Raw genomic sequence first — 19,384 nt, 5'->3', positions numbered from 1 at the left:
CTGTGTCTAAATGGGGGATATCTGACCCTGTGAATCTCATTCCACAAGGCACCTGCCAATCAAAACATCATCAGACCTGGCAACCAATCAGAATACACCTCTGTGGTTGCCAGCAATGCAGACACGCCAGAGTTGTCCTGGGATTGGCTGTAGCCGGGCTGGCTGACAAAGAGGGACGAGGGCTTTTGTTACAGGCCGATTATGTACGAGGGGAGTCGAAAATAGCCCGCCTCAATCCTTCCTTTGTGCTGGCATGACAAAGCCCTGCCCCAGCTGTGCTGTCTCCTCTCTGGGACTATGCGACAACTGCTACTGCCTGGCCTAAAGAGGCCCAGACCTACATAGGACTGATCTGCACTAGAGCCTGTTTGTTGGAGGGGGTTGATGCAGGCATATTCATTTCTATGGTTGAAGGCACAAGTAAAGATATTATGGGTCTTTTGTTTCTGAGAGAGAAGCTGTATGAATGGATGAGGTTTCTGAGAGAGAAGCTGTATGAATGGATGAGGTGAAAGTGGAAGGAGAGAGGTGTGCGTTCATTAGAGGTGGGAATGTGTATGTGACAGATTTGGGGAACAGAGAGAATGGGATGAAGGAAAGCAATATCCGGTGGACTGAATATCCAGTGGTTTGAATGGTCAATGATGGCCCCAAACTGTCAGGGACAATAGGGAGTGGTGGGTCACTATTAATGACAATAGTCTTTGACATTATGACCGCTCAGCCCCTCAAGGGTGGGGGAAGGGGGGAGCGAGTTGGACTCCCATCTGCCTCAAGAGGGTCATGTCACACTGTTTGTGGTGTGTGTGTAGACAGGCCTTTGGAACTGGCCTATAGTTTTATCAGTTTTTGTATGTAATGCATTTGTTTGGTTGCTAGCTTGAGGACATGTTTGGTTGTGTTGTATAAGTTTGATAGCTACAGTAATTCTACCAGTGGAGGCTGGTGGGAGGAGCTATAGGAGGCCAGGCTCATTGTAATGGCTGGAATGGAATTAATGGAATGGTATCAAACAGATCAAACATATGGAAACCACATTCCATTGATTCCATTCCAGCCATAACAATGAGCATGGCCTCCTATAGCTCCTCCCACCAGCCTCCACTGAATTCTACTATTTAAGGAGCTAAAAATCCAGGCTTTCTAACTTATTGTACTATCCAAGCAGTTAATTAAATAATGCAACTCACTCTCCATGTCTTGTTAATGCCATGAATATCATTTGATATAATCAGAATATTTATTTTGTTGTGTACCACCCTGCTGAAGTCAGCAGAGTATAGTTGATGGATATCAGACAACCGCCTTCCTCTCTCTTCTCATCTTGTCATCAGCTGCATATTTTCTGTGAGCTCATCAGAAAAGTCAGTGTTCTTTATTTAGGCTTGCTTAGCTAAGCAACAAGGCTTGCCTCTTCAGACAAAAAGAGGGGGGAAAATGTTATTGTGGAACACACCGTGAGTGACAGTGTAGGAGACAACAAACATTCTGGCTTCAATAACAGAGTCACGTTAGGGAGAGGAGAGAGGAGTTGACATGTTCTCTCCTGAAACTTGTTGTCACAAAGCTCAGCCCCACCCACTGAATCACGTTTGAATCACCACCACAATTGACTTGTTTTGTGATCTGAATTGAGCTGAATTATGGCATGTTAGAGAGCTGAGAGAGCTGAGAGAGAGAGAGAGAGAGAGAGAGAGAGAGAGAGAACAGCCTGTGTTTGCATCACATGAGGTTGGTGGGAACTTAATTTGGGAGGAAGGGCTCGTGGTCATAGCTGGAGTGGAATTAGTGGAATGGTATCAAATACATCAAACACATGGTTTCCATGTGTTTGTTGCCATTCCGTTTGCTCCGTTCCAGCCATTATTATGAGCCGCCTCCACTGGTGCGCATGCATGCTTGTGTGTATATACGTGTGTACGGTGTTCTCGAGGTACAAAGCAGGAGACAACACGCCCCGCGTACTCCACCCCATCTCCCAAAACAAAGCAGATTTTGTGGGACTGCACTGTACACCCTGTTGCCTTGGTGATCGGAATCAAAGTGACAGCTCCCCAAGCAACGGAGCCTTCTCCCCTCCCCCTCCTGTCCTCTCCCCGCCCCAGCAGGTGTAGCAGGAAGAGGAAGATGTCTGTCACTTCTGGCCTCGTGTCTCTGCTAGAGGAGAGTGAAGTGAAGTGGGACTGCGGCTGCGCAGCTCATCTGCAGCTCTCCGTGTTCGACTCACATCGAGGGGGCACAGATTCAGGGAACCAATGGGTAGCGGACAGCGCTGCAGTCGTTCCTGTGAGCCCACAGGAAGGATGGGAAGCAAAAAACACAACAACGTCACATTGACCTTTTATTAACGTGCTACCTTGATAACAGAACTGGATTGTTTAGATGCCTTTTTGGATTCGAAAACATTGTGGTTTTGACTGTTTACGTTGGTTGGGGCTATTGTGGTTGTAATAGGTGATTCATTACTTTCAAGTATAAAGTAATAGGGGATAACTAATTCAATGAGCTTTTAATCATGCTTATGGTTGCTGGCTTTATGCTACTGTACAAGCACAGAATTCAAAGGGAGAACGTATGATAAATATAAGATCTTTATATGCAAATCGAGCCATCTGTGCTCCAACTGGATTTGCCTGTTTTCTCTGCTGCACAGACACCCAATAGCAGGATGTGGGCCCCGAGCACACTCTCCTGTGATTGCACACTCACAACAATGACACTTAGCGTTTATGGTTGCCATGGAGATATCCCTCGTTGCAGAATGAGGTTAGAAGCAAAGGTCTAAATCTCCTAATGTCCTTGTCGTGGGTGGAGACTCTGTCTGAATAAAAGAGAGTGTATACCACAACTCTCGGGAGGAAGAAATGTAAGGGCTTAAAGGAGCATGCTGCACTTTTACTGCCTGACAATAGAGACCTGCTTTGTGTGGTTGCATTCCCTTTAAAATGGAAGGTGAGCGCTGACTAAGATTTCCCCCCCTTCTTTACAGACCCAATCTCTTACATGGGGACAAAGCTCCCCCCCGTGCCCTCTCCCACTCGCCCCCCATACCCCCCATCTCCTCCCTAAAAAAAGACCAGGTTCCACAGCTGCCTCTAGCTCCGCCCCCTGTCCCTCTATTATCTCTAATCCCCAGTGAAAAGCTCCTTCACACCCCAGGTCCGCCCCCCTCGCACCGCCCCGCCCCTACCTCCTATATCCTCACCCCCTCTTTGTGATTAATTTCCCCTCCGGTCGGTCCCCAAAGCCATTAGCTGTTGGAACGGCTCCTTCAACACACAATCTGCACTCTCGCTTTAATTGCGGCAGATCTGGGAGCGCTAATTAACTGTGACCTGGCAGAGGGGTCTCATTAGGGGGCAACAGGTCATGGGAGCAGGGCTGTGGGTGTGTCAGTACAGTTGGTGTCAAGCCACGTCATGAGGCAGCCGGACCCATTGTCACATGTCTGCTGGAGCCCTGAGAGGACTTGTGATGAGAGCTTGATGGGATTAATAACCCTTGGCCTGCGTCTGATGATGGATGGTGTCTACATTCTGGGGTCTTGTTCTTCTCTTGCATGACACACTCTAGATGATCATTTTAGATAGTTTTTTTATCAACTCTCTAACCAGAAATACAGTATATGGTGATTTACAATGTTGGGGGAGATATATGGAGACAGTAAATAAACCTAATGTTTGCGCGGCATGAATCGGTGAGGCTGTTTATAAAACACATCATTTTTGGGCAGTTGAAATCATAGCCATCCAACGCCATATGGTTTTGATGAATGATAATGACATCAGTGATGGATGAGGATGCTTTACCATCAGTGAGTTTTTCATGTCACTTCTAGAGCAGCGGCCTCAGCTCCATTGCATTAGTAAAGACGGGTGAAACCTTGGTCCCGCTATTCACTAAAGACATTGCTAATTGTTGTTTTGCTGATAGCTAATTGCTATTTTCTCACCCCGCTGTTGGAACCACACAAACACCCCCGAAAAGACAGACTGAAAGGGGATACTGCTCCCATAAATCAGACAGAGAGAGAGAGAAAGAAAGAGAGTAAAATAGATCCGTAGAAAGAGGTAGAGTTGAAAGGAGAGAGAAGGGGAATGGACGAAGTAGGAATCGTGTCCTCCAATGCATTTTGTTAGTTGAGTCAGACCCCCTCCTCTGCATAATTAAAGTCCTGCTGATTATGTCTTTAGTCTAAACACAGAGAGACCTATGAGAGGCAGCCCAGGCTGGGGTCGTCCAATGGGCCGCATGTCCCAGCCTTCGGCCCCCCTACCCCTCCTCTTCCTGGCAGGTGCTAGAGGAGAAGGCTGCTTTTCAGAGGCTCTTTCTGGAGCCGTGCGCTATAGTGCCTTATACCTCCACCCGGGATGCGAGGGGACAGGGGATCGTCAGTCCGCCTGCCAACAGGCAAAGAGAGAGAAGGGGGGAGAGAGAAAGGAGGAGAGAGAAGGGGGAGAGAGGTAGGAAGGCAGCATTTTAGCCCTGACAAACCCCCACGCTTCCTGGGAAAAGCCAAACGACTCTCCTTGACCCATAAACTCAAACCTTTGGCGTTCTCATGCTGAACCTCATTTGAAGGGAAACGTCTGATCCACAGATCCACATATTCAGCTGTAGAGTCTTTACTATTGTTCTCTCAGAGACTTGAACACATGCAGTCCTGTACCATGAGGTTGTTTAACTACAGTTGAAGTCGGAAGTTTACATACACCTTAGCCAAATACATTTAAACTCGGTTTTTCACAATTCCTGACATTTAATCCTAGTAAAAATTCTCTGTTTTAGGTCAGTTAGGATCACCACTTTATTTTAAGAATGTGAAATGTCAGAATAATAGTAGAGAGAATGATTTATTTCAGCTTTTATTTCTTTCATCACATTCCCAGTGGGTCAGAAGTTTACATACACTCAATTAGTATTTGGTAGCATTGCCTTTAAATTGTTTAACTTGGGTCAAATGTTTTGGGTATCCTTCCACAAGCTTCCCACAATAAGTTGGGTGAATTTTGGCCCATTCCTCCTGACAGAGCTGGTGTAACTGAGTCAGGTTTGTAGGCCTCCTTGCTCGCACACACTTTTTCAGTTCTGCCCACAAATGTTCTATAGGATTGATGTCAGGGCTTTGTGATGGCCACTCCAATACCTTGACCTTGGTGTCCTTAAGCCATTTTGCCACAACTTTGGAAGTATGCTTGGGGTCATTGTCCATTTGGAAGACCCATTTGCGACCAAGCTTTAACTTCCTGACTGATGTCTTGAGATGTTGCTCCACATAATTGTCCTTCCTCATGATGCCATCTATTTTGTCAAGTGCACCAGACCCTCCTGCAGCAAAGCACCCCCACAGCATGATGCTGCCACCCCTGTGCTTCACAGTTGGGAAGGTGTTCTTCGGCTTTCAAGAAACCCCCTTTTTCCTCCAAACATAACGATGTTCATCATGGCCAAACAGTTCTATTTTTGTTTCATCAGACCAGAGGACATTTCTCCAAAAAGTACGATCTTTGTCCCCATGTGCAGTTGCAAACCGTAGTCTGGCTTTTTTATGGCGGTTTTGGAGCAGTGGCTTTTTCCTTGCTGAGCAGCCTTTCAGGTTATGTCGATATAGGACTTGTTTTACTGTGGATATAGATACTTTTGTACAGTGAGGGAAAAAAGTATTTGATCCCCTGCTGATTTTGTACGTTTGCCCACTGACAAAGAAATGATCAGTCTATAATTTTAATGGTAGGTTTACTTGAACAGTGAGAGACAGAATAAAAACAAAAAAATCCAGAAAAACACATGTCAAAAATGTTATAAATTGATTTGCATTTTAATGAGGGAAATAAGTATTTGACCCCCTCTCAATCAGAAAGATTTCTGGCTCCCAGGTGTCTTTTATACAGGTAACGAGCTGAGATTAGGAGCACACTCTTAAAGGGAGTGCTCCTAATCTCAGCTTGTTACCTGTAAAAAAGACACCTGTCCACAGAAGCAATCAATCAATCAGATTCCAAACTCTCCACCATGGCCAAGACCAAAGAGCTCTCCAAGGATGTCAGGGACAAGATTGTAGACCTACACAAGGCTGGAATGGGCTACAAGACCATCGCCAAGCAGCTTGGTGAGAAGGTGACAACAGTTTGTGCGATTATTCGCAAATGGAAGAAACGCAAAAGAACTGTCAATCTCCCTCGGCCTGGGGCTCCATGCAAGATCTTACCTCATGGAGTTGCAATGATCATGAGAACGGTGAGGAATCAGCCCAGAACTACGCGGAAGGATCTTGTCAATGATCTCAAGGCAGCTGGGACCATAGTCACCAAGAAAACAATTGGTAACACTACGTCGTGAAGGACTGAAATCCTGCAGCACCTGCTCAAGAAAGCACATATACATGCCCGTCTGAAGTTTGCCAATGAACATCTGAATGATTCAGAGGAGAACTGAGTGAAAGTGTTGTGGTCAGATGAGACCAAAATCAAGCTCTTTGGCATCAACTCAACTTGCCGTGTTTGGAGGAGTGCTGCCTATGACCCCAAGAACACCATCCCCACCATCAAACATTGAGGTGTTTTTCTGCTAAGGGGACAGGACAACTTCACTGCATCAAAGGGACGATGGACGGGGCCATGTACCGTCAAATCTTGGGTGAGAACCTTCCCTCAGCCAGGGCATTGAAAATGGGTTGTGGATGGGTATTCCAGCATGACAATGACCCAAAACACACGGCCAAGGCAACAAAGGAGTGGCTCAAGAAGAAGCACATTAAGGTCCTGGAGTGGCCTAGCCAGTCTCCAGACCTTAATCCCATAGAAAATCTGTGGAGGGAGCTGAAGGTTCGAGTTGCCAAACGTCAGCCTTGAAACCTTAATAACTTGGAGAAGATCTACAAAGAGGAGTGGAACAAAATCCCTCCTGAGATGTGTGCAAACCTGGTGGCCAACTACAAGAAACGTCTGACCTCTGTGATTGCCAACAAGGGTTTTGCCACCAAGTACTAAGTCATGTTTTGCAGAGGGGTCAAATACTTATTTCCCTCATTAAAATGCAAATCAATTTATAACATTTTTGACATGAGTTTTTCTGGATTTTTTTGTTATTATTCTGTCCCCCACTGTTCAAATAAACCTACCATTAAAATTATAGACTGATCATGTCTTTGTCAGTGGGCAAACGTACAAAATCAGCAGGGGATCAAATACTTTTTTCCCTCACTGTACCTGTTTCCTCCAGCATCTTCACAAGGTCCTTTGCTGCTGTTCTGGGATTGATTTGCACTTTTCGCACCAAATTACGTTATTCTCTAGGAGACAGAACGTGTCTCCTTCCTGAGCGGTATGACGGCTGCGTGGTCCCATGGTGTTTATACTTGCGTACTATTGTTTGTACAGATGAACGCGGTACCTTCATGCGTTTGGAAATTGCTCCCAAGGATGAACCAGACTTGTGGAAGGTTTCTGAGGTCTTGGCTGATTTCTTTAGATTTTCCCATGATGTCAAGCAAAGAGGCACTGAGTTTGAAGGTAGGCCTTGAAATACATCCACAGGTACACCTCCAATTGACTCAAATTATGTAAATTAGCCTATCAGAAGCTTCTAAAGCCATGACATCATTTTCTGGAATTTTCCAAGCTGTTTAAAAGGCACAGTCAACTTAGTGTATGTAAACTTCTGACCCACTGGAATTGTGATACAGTGAATTATAAGTGAAATAATCTGTCTGTAAACAATTGTTGGAAACCGACTTGCCAAAACTATAGTTAGTTAACAAGAAATTTGTGGAGTTGTTGAAAAACTAGTTTTAATGACTCCAACCTAAGTGTATGTAAACCTCCGACTTCAACTGTATTTCACAACATATTGACTGACACGTAGCTGTCTATTTGACACTCCAGTGTTTGTTTAGGAGAGAGCGAGAGTGCATTCATATATATTTTTGTTTCATAGTGTTTACATAGTGTAGAATAAACACGCTTGTGATAAAGAATGTGCCGACATCGGCAAGCTTGTGTTTTATGTGGTTTTTCCCTGTGATTTTGCATTTCAGATAGCAGCCCATGTAGGGCTGGATGCAGACGGCAGAGCCTCTGTTATTTGGCTGAGGCCCGTTCACAGGCTCCATTGCCTCATTGCAGTTTGCAGCTGTATAAAATGAGGAACAGATTGTGTATGATGTAAAACGGCAAGCATCCCCGTCTCCATGGAAAAGGTTGAGTAAACGTTGCGCTGCAGATTAGTACAGTTGAGAAGGAACAACACTACTCACAACACGTGCCCATGGAAACAATGAAAATAGCTCTGTTTCCAATCTGCGGCTCCCACTGGACTCCATCATCATGGCTGGAGAAGGTGCGGTGGAGAAGAAGAGGTGGAGAAGGGATCTTGTTGGCGGGCGGGGGAGGGGCAGTGCAGTCTTCCCAGGGAGTGTGTTTCTGTGTGTGTGTGTGCGTGCATGTGTGTGGCAGTATGTGTGTGGCAGTATGTGTGGCAGTGATGGGGTTACCGTTAGAGGGATGGGGGTTTTAGGGTGTAGAGATTGGGTGGGGGCAGGGTGGGGTGGTTAATGCCAGCTGACACAGTCTGGCCACCCTCCAGACCAGACCAGACCAAACCAGGGGGATGTTTAGACAACTTTGACGGACGCAGGGCGAGCGGGGACAGGTGTGCGGTAGCCAGGCCTCTTCCTGGCAGTTGTGAGATACCCAACACCGCCAAGGGGAGATGTACTTAATGGGTGCTCAAAGAGTTGAGGACAGGGAGCATTTGGGGTGGGAGGGTTAGAGGCTTAGGCCCCTTATCCACCGCCTTCAGCTGCCCCCACCCCATCCCCAGAGTGAAGGCTTCACCAGGCCCCCGTCTCGTTCCACTGACAGGAGCCACCATGGTCTGGTTGACCCTGGAGTCCGGGCCCACTGCAGGGAAGGTCACAGCCAACCTTAATGCTCCTTAAAGCCCCGGGCCACTGCTGCCAATCTAAACACAGACCTCCATTCCGGTCCTCCTCACACACACACACACACACACACACACACACACACACACACACACACACACACACACACACACACACACACACACACACACACACACACACACACACACACACACACACACACACACACACACACACACACACCCTAGCAGGGCACTAGAGGGATAGCTAGGGTGGGAGGTCTGCTGCCTGCTCCTTCAGCCAAGAGCCTCTCTTCTCCTCTCTCCCCCCTAACCTCATTCCTCTATCCCTTCCTCCACTCGCTCCTCTCCATCACCCACTAGCCAAGAGTAGCTGCTTCATTATTCATAGTGGGGGTTGTGTGTGTGTGTGAAGGAGAGTGTGGGTGTATCATAATTAGGCCGTCTGTGCTGTACAGCCCGGCCCAGGGGTTTCAGAGCGCTCCAGCACCCCCTCTTCCCTCCCCTCCCTCCTCCTCCTCTCATCTCATCTCCTCCTCCCTCCATCTGAGCCCAATGCGGATGGCAATCAGTCACCGTTAGACTCATCTGGGCTGACCAGGAATTTACACGAGGTCCAGTTACCACACAAGCCCTGAGACCTCAAATGAGCTGCTGAAATGTGTATATGTAACTGTGTTTCTGTGTGTGTTTTCAATGTGCATGGTTTAGCTGGAAGAGAGCTAAGAGAGCTGTGTGTGTCAGTGTGTGTGGTGTGTGATTATTGTGTCTGCAAGCTGGTATGTGTGCATTAAACGGAGTGAATGTTTAGTGATTATGGCTGTATATATAGACCTCTGTGGGTATGCTTTTGGACGTGTGAGTTTTCTCCGCATAGATAGGCTAGCAGCTTGTGTGTGCATGTGTGTGTGTGAGCTTGTCCTTGTGTCTTTGTGTATTGTGGGTCAGATGTTTTAGGAAGTTAGTAGTATCAGTCACTTGAAATCATCTCCATAGTAAACACATTGCTCCTCGCTAACGCAGCCTGGTTCACAGCCAAACAAGGCTGGTTTGACACCTCTCCCTACTCTGGCTCTATGGCCATGTTAACATACAGTTAGACCCTTGTGAAATTTAAATGGAAGAAAGCGTGACAACTGTCCATATAAATTACAACTTCCAAGAGTCCTTACAGCAACCTGGCAGAGTGTATTTTTCTCTGGGTAACACCCCTCCTTTCCCACCACCTCTCTCTCTCTCTCTCTCTTTTTACTTCTCTTTCTTTCCCACTTCTCTCTCCCCCTCTCCCCCCCTCTTCCTCTCATATGTACTGTCTACTAGCTGGAAGGTCTCAGAGGGGTGTGAAAGAGGGCCTTGGGAGGGTGAGGGACAGAGTGGGAGAGGAGATGAAGGCGCAGACCAGCGGAGAGAGCAGACACGGCATCTTTCAGCTGTTTGCACGGCATGGGCCCTGTAACCATGACAACACCATTCTTGCTGGCTGAAGTCAAACTGAGGAAAAGGGGGGGTGGCTGGGTGGACAGGGGGTGGGAGAAAGCCCAGGACTCACTCAAAAGAGTGACATCACTATAGAGGAATTCACTGTTTCTTCCAAGTCCTTTTGTTATACTTTTGAGACTTTCTTATTCTTCCTCTGGTGCTCTCAATCATAGCAAAGCTGAGGAGAAGGAGGCTGTGAATCATGTTTGCTGATTTGCTGTTACAGGTACTTATTCCTCTTGAAAGCTACAGGCCAGTTGTCCACACCAACACTCAGTTTTAATATGGTTTCCTAAATGACCTAAATGCGTTCCTTGGCTGTACTCCGGCCCAACCTGGCCCTCAGTCTCTCTCTCTCTCTCTCTCTCTGTCTCTCTCTCTCTCTCTCTCTCTCTCTCTCTCTCTCTCTCTCTCTCTCTCTCTCTCTCTCTCTCTCTCTCTCTCTCTCTCTCTCTCTCTCTCTCTCTCTCTCTCTCTCTCTCTCTCTCTCTCTCTCTCTCTCTCTCTCTCTCTCTCTCTCACACACACACACACACACACACAGGCACCCTGGAACATGACTGACATGAGCACATTCAAAAGACATAAAGTGATTTTGGACAGAAACCCTTTGCCAAGTTTCCTTGACCCCAACCCCCTCCTCCCTTACTGTTCATGATTGCATAAGCACATGCAACATCCACATCCAGTGCAGTCTCCTCACATGCAACCTCTCCTTTTTAAATAATAACACATTACGTCACCCAACAGGCAACAGCTGCCCCGCAATATTTTCGGGGGGCCTGCCAGTTGCCTGGGTGAATAGGAGGAATAGTCATGGCTCTGGACTGAACCAATCCCCCTTCTCTCCAACAAAACACACATAAACACACTGTATAGGGTCCCTGGAGTCCCCTGTTCCCCAGCACCTCTCTCTCCTGGTTTGTGGGTAGGGCTCAGGCTCCCAGCCTATAGACAATGAGCCCCCGACTCTCAGGGGACCCATCTGTTTCAAAAGGGCAATCAAGTGAGCCGCGATAGGCGGACAGGAAAATACGAGTCATGGAGGAAGGGTGAAACCTGTTTTTATACTTCTCCCCCCTCTCTCAGTCGTCCTCGTTGACTCTGTCTCACACAATCTCTTTTTCTCTCTGTCTCTCTCTCTCTCTGATGGTCATCAAGCCAGGAAACATCTGTAACCCCTTCCATGGGTTAGAGTTAATGTTCCAAAACCTAGTCAGAACAGACAGACAGGCAGGCAGACAGTCTTCTGCTACAGTGTCCCCCTGTCTGCTGAGACAGATAGCTCTGCATCCTTTGTCCCTGGAGCTGGGCCGGGTCGTTAAGCCGTTAAAACCAATTTAATTGGTTATTGAGGTGGCCGTGGTCATTTCTATGGGTTCAGTGCCCTGTCAATCAATGAATCAATCAATCTCTCTCTGCTAGGCTGGTATTAGCTTGTGGTCAGCACTTTCTAAATGACAGTGAGTTCTGCCCTTGGAGACATGGGTTTTTGATCTATTCAACCGTTGTGGTGTGACTGACTCAGAGTTAACCTGTAATCTATAAATACTTTACCACCATAATATGACCATAAGGTTACTGGAGAGTATGCATTCTGTTTACACATGAGAACAACACACTTTGAGTGTCTGATAGCTTTAAAAAAAATCAGCATTAGTTTTTGTTCTTAGGCTGCATTTACACAGGCAGGGGGATTCTGATCTTTTGCTCAATTATTGGCAAAAGAGCTGATCTGATTAGTGGAAAAATATCAGAATTGGTCTACCTGTGTAAACACAGCCTATGTGACATGGCTGAGTGATCCTGCCTCATCACATTTCCTCTATTTGGTGATATTTAACCCATTGAAACAAAATGGATGAAAGTCTCACCTATAATAGGCAGATAATAATTTGTAAGTCGCTCTGGATAAGAGCGTCTGCTAAATGACGAAAATGTAAATGTAAAATGTAATAATCCTGCTATTAGATTAAAGGTACACAGTTTACCGGGTTTTGGCAGGGCCTAAGGAGCTCCCTTTAATGAGCTTACATTAAACCTACCCACCATAACTCACTGTATAAGATTGGTATTTATAAGGCTTTTCCTCTCTAAGGTTATCCAAGTGTGAATCCAGCCATGATAGAATCCTGGATTGTTTTCAAGAAGTCTCAGAATTGGAATAAGGGATTATACTGGGATGATTTCAGTGAAAGCGATAGAATTAAATACATCTTCAAGCACTTCCTGGTGATCCAGAGATGGGCTCTGTCATTGGACGTCCACCAGGACTCTCTTGCCAGGAGAAGTGTGTATGTAAGAGCTGTGTAGGAGGACATGGAGGCGGAGGGTTTCCCCCCCTACTGCTGCTGCATGTGAGGCTTGTCATGCTCTCAGGAGCAGGGGAACAGGGGAGCAGGGGAGGCCAGGACACATATCATCTCTCAGCAGCTCCCCTCTGCTCCCCTCTCTGCCCATTCGTGCAGGGAATGAATGAGTCACACAATTAATGATTCCATAAAAACAACTGCTCTTGAAATGGCCCATCGCTCTCAGCATAGCAGTTGTTGCTGAGCTGAATTCTCCCAGCCAGGCCATCCATCTACTACATGAAGTGCTTCTCAATGACTTGTGTCAGGCCAAAGGCTCCAAAACGTGGTTCATCGGGCCACATTTGAAGAATATATTTTACCTGTTCCCTATAATGCCTATCAAATGTTCAGTTGTATTCATATTTTCATTAATTTCAGGTTCAGATTATTGTAGAAGGAAATCATTCACTCGTAGAAATTGTAAATAAGAAAATACAACACACTTTTAAGCAGTCTTTTGTGCTTTTGATTGGGAGGAAACAAGGGGTTTCCCTGCCATAGTAACTGTGACTATAGCAGTAACCAGGTAGAGGTTAGTCAGACAAACACGAGTAGTGGTGATGGGACTGCTAACTGAGCGTGCTCTGTGAGCACTGTGGGAAATGTCAACATAGCAGAGAAAGGCTTTGTCAAACAGTGACACTTCTCCTGCAGGGTTACCCCATGTAACCTCACCCCCTCCTACCCACACACCCACACACACCCACACTTACACACACACCAACACACACTTTTCCCCTTTAGCTACATTACAATAGTCATCACTTTCCTAGGCCTTCATGTAACTAGTCATGTTCAACTGTGCTGCTGAATATCAAACCGCAGACAGACAGTCCATCTATTGAAATGACCTATACAATTGAAAATACAGAAAAAGAGTTGCAAAAAAAGGTACAATTTGATAGGATTTGATAGGATGGCCTATGCTGCTGTGTAACCAGTCTGCCCTCCCCTCAACACCCCCTTTACCCACATCCCCATGCCAAGACAATGGCCATCTCTGCCCTAATAATCCACTGGCTGATTGGTCGGGCCCAGATTACCCCTGGGATACCAGCTGTCAGGAACTCACAGAGGCTCTTTACCCCAACCCACAGTCTGAAATTCCTAAATTTCCCTGTATTAATAGCTCGCCACAACTGGTACTGCGCAGGGCCAAACGCAACCCCATTGGCCCAAGAAAACAATGGAGGGAAAGGAGGAAGCAGGAAGCTGCGACTGGTTGGAGGCGATAAGGACAGATTTCAGTCCAGCCCTAACAGAAGAGAGAGGGAGAGGGAGAGAAAAATAGGGTTGAAGGGAGGGAGAGAGAGAGAGAGGGAGGGAGAGGGCTCAGTTTGGGATTGGCCTAGTTTCTGCCACATTATGAGGGCTTTTAGGAGGGTTGTTTTCCTTTCATGGTCTAAACACACTCATGTTCTGAGAGAATGGTGATGATATATTTACACAGAGAGAAGTTGTGTTTGTCTTGGATGCATGGCGCCAATGCACCCGATAACGGCAGTAGAGGAAGATAAGTAACCGAGGTCTGTAGCCAGACTGATAGAATCTGGACCTAAAAATGAAGTGCTTCATGTAGAGTACAGAGGTCGACATCGTAAATGAACCCTTTTATTGTCCATGTCCCCTCCTGAGGGAGACTCCAATGTCAGACCAGTCAATGACTCGTGTTACTACCGAATTAGTCCAATATGGAGTCTTTCAGTAGACTCCCTGTCCAACACTATGTACTGTAGCCCATGCTCTGAATAACAAGACACTCCATAGCCGTGTGGCTGTTTTTTCAGCTGCGTTCACAACTTCATCATGTCATGGGATCACAGTACAGTGTAACACTGAACAGATGTGGCCATGTTGACGTTTTAAACGTTTGTATCACTGCTAATCATGGTTCTAGACATGCAATAGTGAAGCCAAATGGTTGATGATGGTAGACTGTTGGAAAAGCATTCCAGGTGACTACCTCGTGAAGCTGGTTGAAAGATTGCCAAGAGTGTGCAAAGCTGTCATCAAGGCAAAGGGTGGCTACTTTGAAGAATCTCATTTGTTTAACACTTTTTTGGTTACTACATTATTCCATATGTGTTATTTCATAGTTTTGATGTCTTCACTATTATTCTAAAATGTAGAAAATAGTAAAAATAAAGAAAACCCCTTGAATGAGTAGGTGTGTCCAAACCTTTGACTGGTACTGTATATATATAGGACCAGTGCATATAGCGTGACTTAGATCCTTAATCTGCTATATTACTGTAAGCTCACTTTGACCTGGGGTGATGTTAATTACTCAGTAGTAATCATGCTGCCTAACAGGCTTCATTAGGTATATCACCACTGTGTACATTTAAAATGATATGACATACCATAGTATAGCAGTCATGGACTTAATTTAGGCACGCCTCAAGTCAATTGTAAGATTTATTCTCTTGAGTATATTCATCCTAGCCTGTTCCCAGATCTGTCTGTGATATACCCAACTCCTAAATGGTCATTTTGTTATGGCAATGACAATAGGAGTTGGCAAAACAGTACAAAACAGATCTGGGACACGGGGTGTATTCATCCTGCTGACTCCGTATCACTTTACTGATGGAATTTGACCAGGCATTACGGATATTACTTTCACAGATGGGAGATGTGAAGTCAGAAAACTGAAAACAATCTGTACAATAGTTAAAATAGTTAAATGTAATGTTCATAGAAAAAAATATTTATTGGGTCATTGCATAGATACTGTAGGGAGCGTCCGCTAAAGGGAACCTATTAGAAGAGACTGTAGTTATAAAATACAACCCTGTAATTTCTGAGATGGCAAATATTATTAACCAATTCCTATGTTGGCCGCGATCTTGGGAAAGACCAGAAGTGAAACTTTTGAAATCTGGAAAAGAGGGAGTCACTGGACAATAAAGAAATACACATACTTATTGCATTGTGTTTTTTTTATGTTTGATTAGGCCTACACATACCCATAAAATGACATTTTCTCAAGATGCTTTATTGGTAATGAGAGTACATTACCATTAATTAATGTTGCACATGTTCTGTATGTATCTGTCAACAACCAGTGCTCCTTATAGGAGCCAAAGGCTTAAGTTAGTAAGTCATGTTCTGTATGTATGAATGAGACATTGATGTGTTTCCGTCTGTTCTCCAGGTACGACAGAGCGGGTGTGTCTGATCCAGGGGACAGTGGAGGCTCTGAATGGAGTCCATAACTTCATCGCTGACAAGGTGCGGGAGATGCCGCAGAGCACCCAGAAATCAGAGCCGGTCAGTGTACTGCAGCCACAGACCACCGTCAACCCTGACCGCATCAAACAGGTGAAGCCCACTACCATGATCCCAACCCCTACCGCTTTTCTCTCAAGACCCTCTAGTGTTGAGACCAAGACTACATTCTCTCCCTGGACAAATAAGAGTTCAACCTGAGAGTGTATAGTGAATGTAAAAGGGATTTTTCCATGTGTTTTTGTACCTATTTTATCCCAACTGAGGCAAGAAAGTGTCTGTGTGAGTGTGCATGTGCGTGTGTGTTTGTAGGTGTGTATTGGGTAAGTAGGTATGAATATCACTTAGCAAACGGACAATCCTGGACTGAACCATTATGGAGGAACATCAGTGCGGTAGCTGAGCCAAAATGTTGACCCCTGAGCTAGTCAGACCAAAATGGATGATTCTAATCCCAGTCATTAGTTTGACTCCATTGTCTGCGTGTTGGCAGCTACCATCTCACAACAAGGGGTGGGGGTGGAAGTCATGATTATTTGTCTTTTGAAGAAGGCACAATCTAATAAATGTTTTCAGTGTGAGTTTGTGGCCAAACTCGTGATTTTGTGTCTGCAAAAGGCTCGATGCAAGGAGGGAGTGTTCCCAGCTTCCATGTAAACAGACAGAAAGAGACATCCTCCGGCTTTGATATACTTCCCTCAGACAGGATATGGCGCCTGGGGTGTGGGGTTTCTTGCTCTTCCAGATAGGCCCCCTTAAAACCACACGTGACATTAACCATGGGTCGCTAGCCTCCCTACCCTCAACCTGTCACCAGCTATCGCACAGCCCAGAGTCTGGAAGGAAGCTCCCCCAGCACCACAAAGGAAGTCTGGCTCATAAGTGTCATCCAGCTAAAGCAACTAGATGAGGTGTTAGAAGTGGCAAAGGCCATCCTCCAAAATCCACATAGTCCCACATCAGGGCTAAGACTTTCAGCTCATTTGTGCTGTTGCATTCTATCCAGATGATTTGCTCTTTCCATCACCCTCTCTCCCCTTCCACTTCCTTTAGAATCAACCATCAAATGAAAATGACAAGACGAATTGTCACTGTATTTTGTCATATAGAACTCTAATGTTTGTCCTTTCAGAGTCCACCAGTTCACACCAACACAGAACAGGCTCAATTAGCCAAGCCATTGATTCCCCCTCCTAATCTCTTTAAGTGATTATCCCTTCTGGTCACTTGATGATTGCACTCCATTGATCATTCAGGGAGGACCTGCATTGTTTTCATCTGCAACATTTACCCTGCTAACCTATTTATCGTCCCGTTCATTAAATTACCCCTTAGGACGAAGAGCACATGTTGGGTATTCATAATTCAAAACTTGAGTTCTTTTCTGGTATCTGTGCTGTGTTTTCAGCCATGCTAATCCCTCATGGCGTTGTCCCTTTTGTGCTTACTGAGCAGACTCAGTGATGGCAGGCCATAACCTAAATTCGTGGAACACAACACGAGGGCCTGCCGATGGCGGTTCCTGCTCCTTCTCCTGCCGCACGGCCAGCCTGATTATTAATGTGTGTAATTATAGGAGTTATCAGATGAGTTACACACCTCTCTGCTGGGCAAAGAATAGTCCACTGGGAAAAAGTTACTGAAGAGTGAACACTTTGCGTTTCTGATATAGTCAGGAATTTATGCATAATATACGCTTACACACACATTATACAGGCACACACGACACACACACACACACACACACACACACACATACACACATTTCCTAGGAACACACACACACACACATACAGTACATATTGAAACTAATACACTCTTATACACAAACCAGTACCTAAAGGAAATATTCACTCATTTTGAATGTTATATGGTTTTTGTGCATCTCGATGCAAAACTCATCATACCGGCTGTATTTCTGCCTGCTTGAACGGCAATTAGCTCAGATGCACATGAAAACATGAAATGACCCTGGGAATTGATAGAACATCACTCAGAGATACACAGAAACAATAGAACATTCAAAATGGGTGAATCTTTCCTTTAAGCTTTTGAGTGAACTGAACGATGGATTGATGGCAGGGGCCGGAAAAAGGAGCAGCTCTTATGGCATCAGATAAAGGGCAGTTATTTTAGACAGAAATAGTTCCTGTGCCTCTCTTTTACTATTAATAATAATGAGAGTGCTGTATGGAATGATTCTGTGTTTGAGTTACACACCGACAGACATTGTAGCCTGTTGGTTTCTGGGCTATTAGTAACGTAAGCTGTTCTCCAAACTCCAATAGTCCATACACTACTCTCTGTAGACTCTGCAGAGCATGGTCGACATTGCTCAGACGACGGTTGTAACCAAAACAACAAGTGAGAAGGGAGGGGGCAGTTGCCTGGTTTCATTTGATGAATGGACTTGCATACTCCATTCTCAACCCAAAGGAACAACGCATGCGCATTGAGGGCCTATTTTGGTTGTGTGTGTGGTTCTTTTTTTTACGTGGTTGTTGTCACGAGCACGGCTGTCATGGCATGTGTCTCATTATTGGTCGCCCCAGGGAGCAGGGTGAGTGAGAGATGTAAGATAAGATGAGAAGTCATGTTAAGCAACAGCTGCCAGCCTGGCTCTCTGTAAGCTACAGCCGCTAATCTCCATGGAGACAGGACAGGCAGGAGCACAGGCAGCTAACACCTAACTCTTAACCCCTTTTTATCCCCAATTGGTAGTTACAGTCTTGTCCCATCGCTGCAACTCCCGAACGGACTCGGGAGAGGCGAAGGTCGAGAGCCATGCGTCCTCCGAAACACGACCCTGCCAAGCCGCACTGCTTCTTGACACACTGCTTGCTTACCCCGGAAGCCAGCCGCACCAACGTGTCGGAGTTAACACCGTACAACTGGCGACCGTGTCAGCGTGCATGCGCCCGGCCCGCCACAGGAGTTGCTAGAGCGTGATGAGACAAGGACATCCCAGCCGGCCAAACCCTCCCCTAACCCAGACGACGCTGGGCCAATTGTGTGCCGCCTCATGGGTCTCCCGGTCGCGGCCGGCTGCGACACAGCCCGGGATCGAACCCGGATCTGTAATGACGCCTCAAGCACTGCAATGCAGTGCCTTAGACCGCTGCGCCACTCGGGAGGCAGCTAACACTTAACTCAATCAAATCCACAGCTTTCACTCAGGACAGACAGGCAGGCAGGCAGGCACAAAAACCATCCACACCCACCGACACTGAATCTCACATAACATGGAGCGACGTTCAATACTCAAACTGATACCTAGGCTAATACATTACTAATTTAGCTGAAATGCTAAATAGTACTGTTGTGCTAGCTAACTTTGATCTGATCTGACATTTCAAGGCAACAACTGCACACTATGGCGAGACTGTGACGTCTACAATAACATGATGACAGTGAGATGT

The 19,384-nt window shown here is 46.0% G+C and overlaps 1 protein-coding gene across 2 annotated transcripts in view; it reads left to right on the top strand.

The window, feature by feature from the left end:
• Positions 1–19,384, top strand: part of LOC121567422 (RNA-binding protein Nova-1-like) — a 53,830-nt gene that overhangs the window by 18,792 nt on the left and 15,654 nt on the right. For both annotated transcript variants that reach the window (XM_041877451.2, XM_041877452.2), the window contains one exon: positions 15,892–16,058. In XM_041877451.2, the coding sequence (XP_041733385.1) occupies positions 15,892–16,058 (167 nt within the window). The remainder of the gene's footprint in view (positions 1–15,891; positions 16,059–19,384) is intronic.

The sequence above is a fragment of the Coregonus clupeaformis genome, chromosome 6 (assembly GCF_020615455.1).
Source record: "Coregonus clupeaformis isolate EN_2021a chromosome 6, ASM2061545v1, whole genome shotgun sequence".
Classification (NCBI taxonomy): domain Eukaryota; kingdom Metazoa; phylum Chordata; class Actinopteri; order Salmoniformes; family Salmonidae; genus Coregonus; species Coregonus clupeaformis.
The sequence above is the reverse complement of the archived record's forward strand: the minus strand, read 5'-3'. Positions and strand labels throughout refer to the sequence as shown.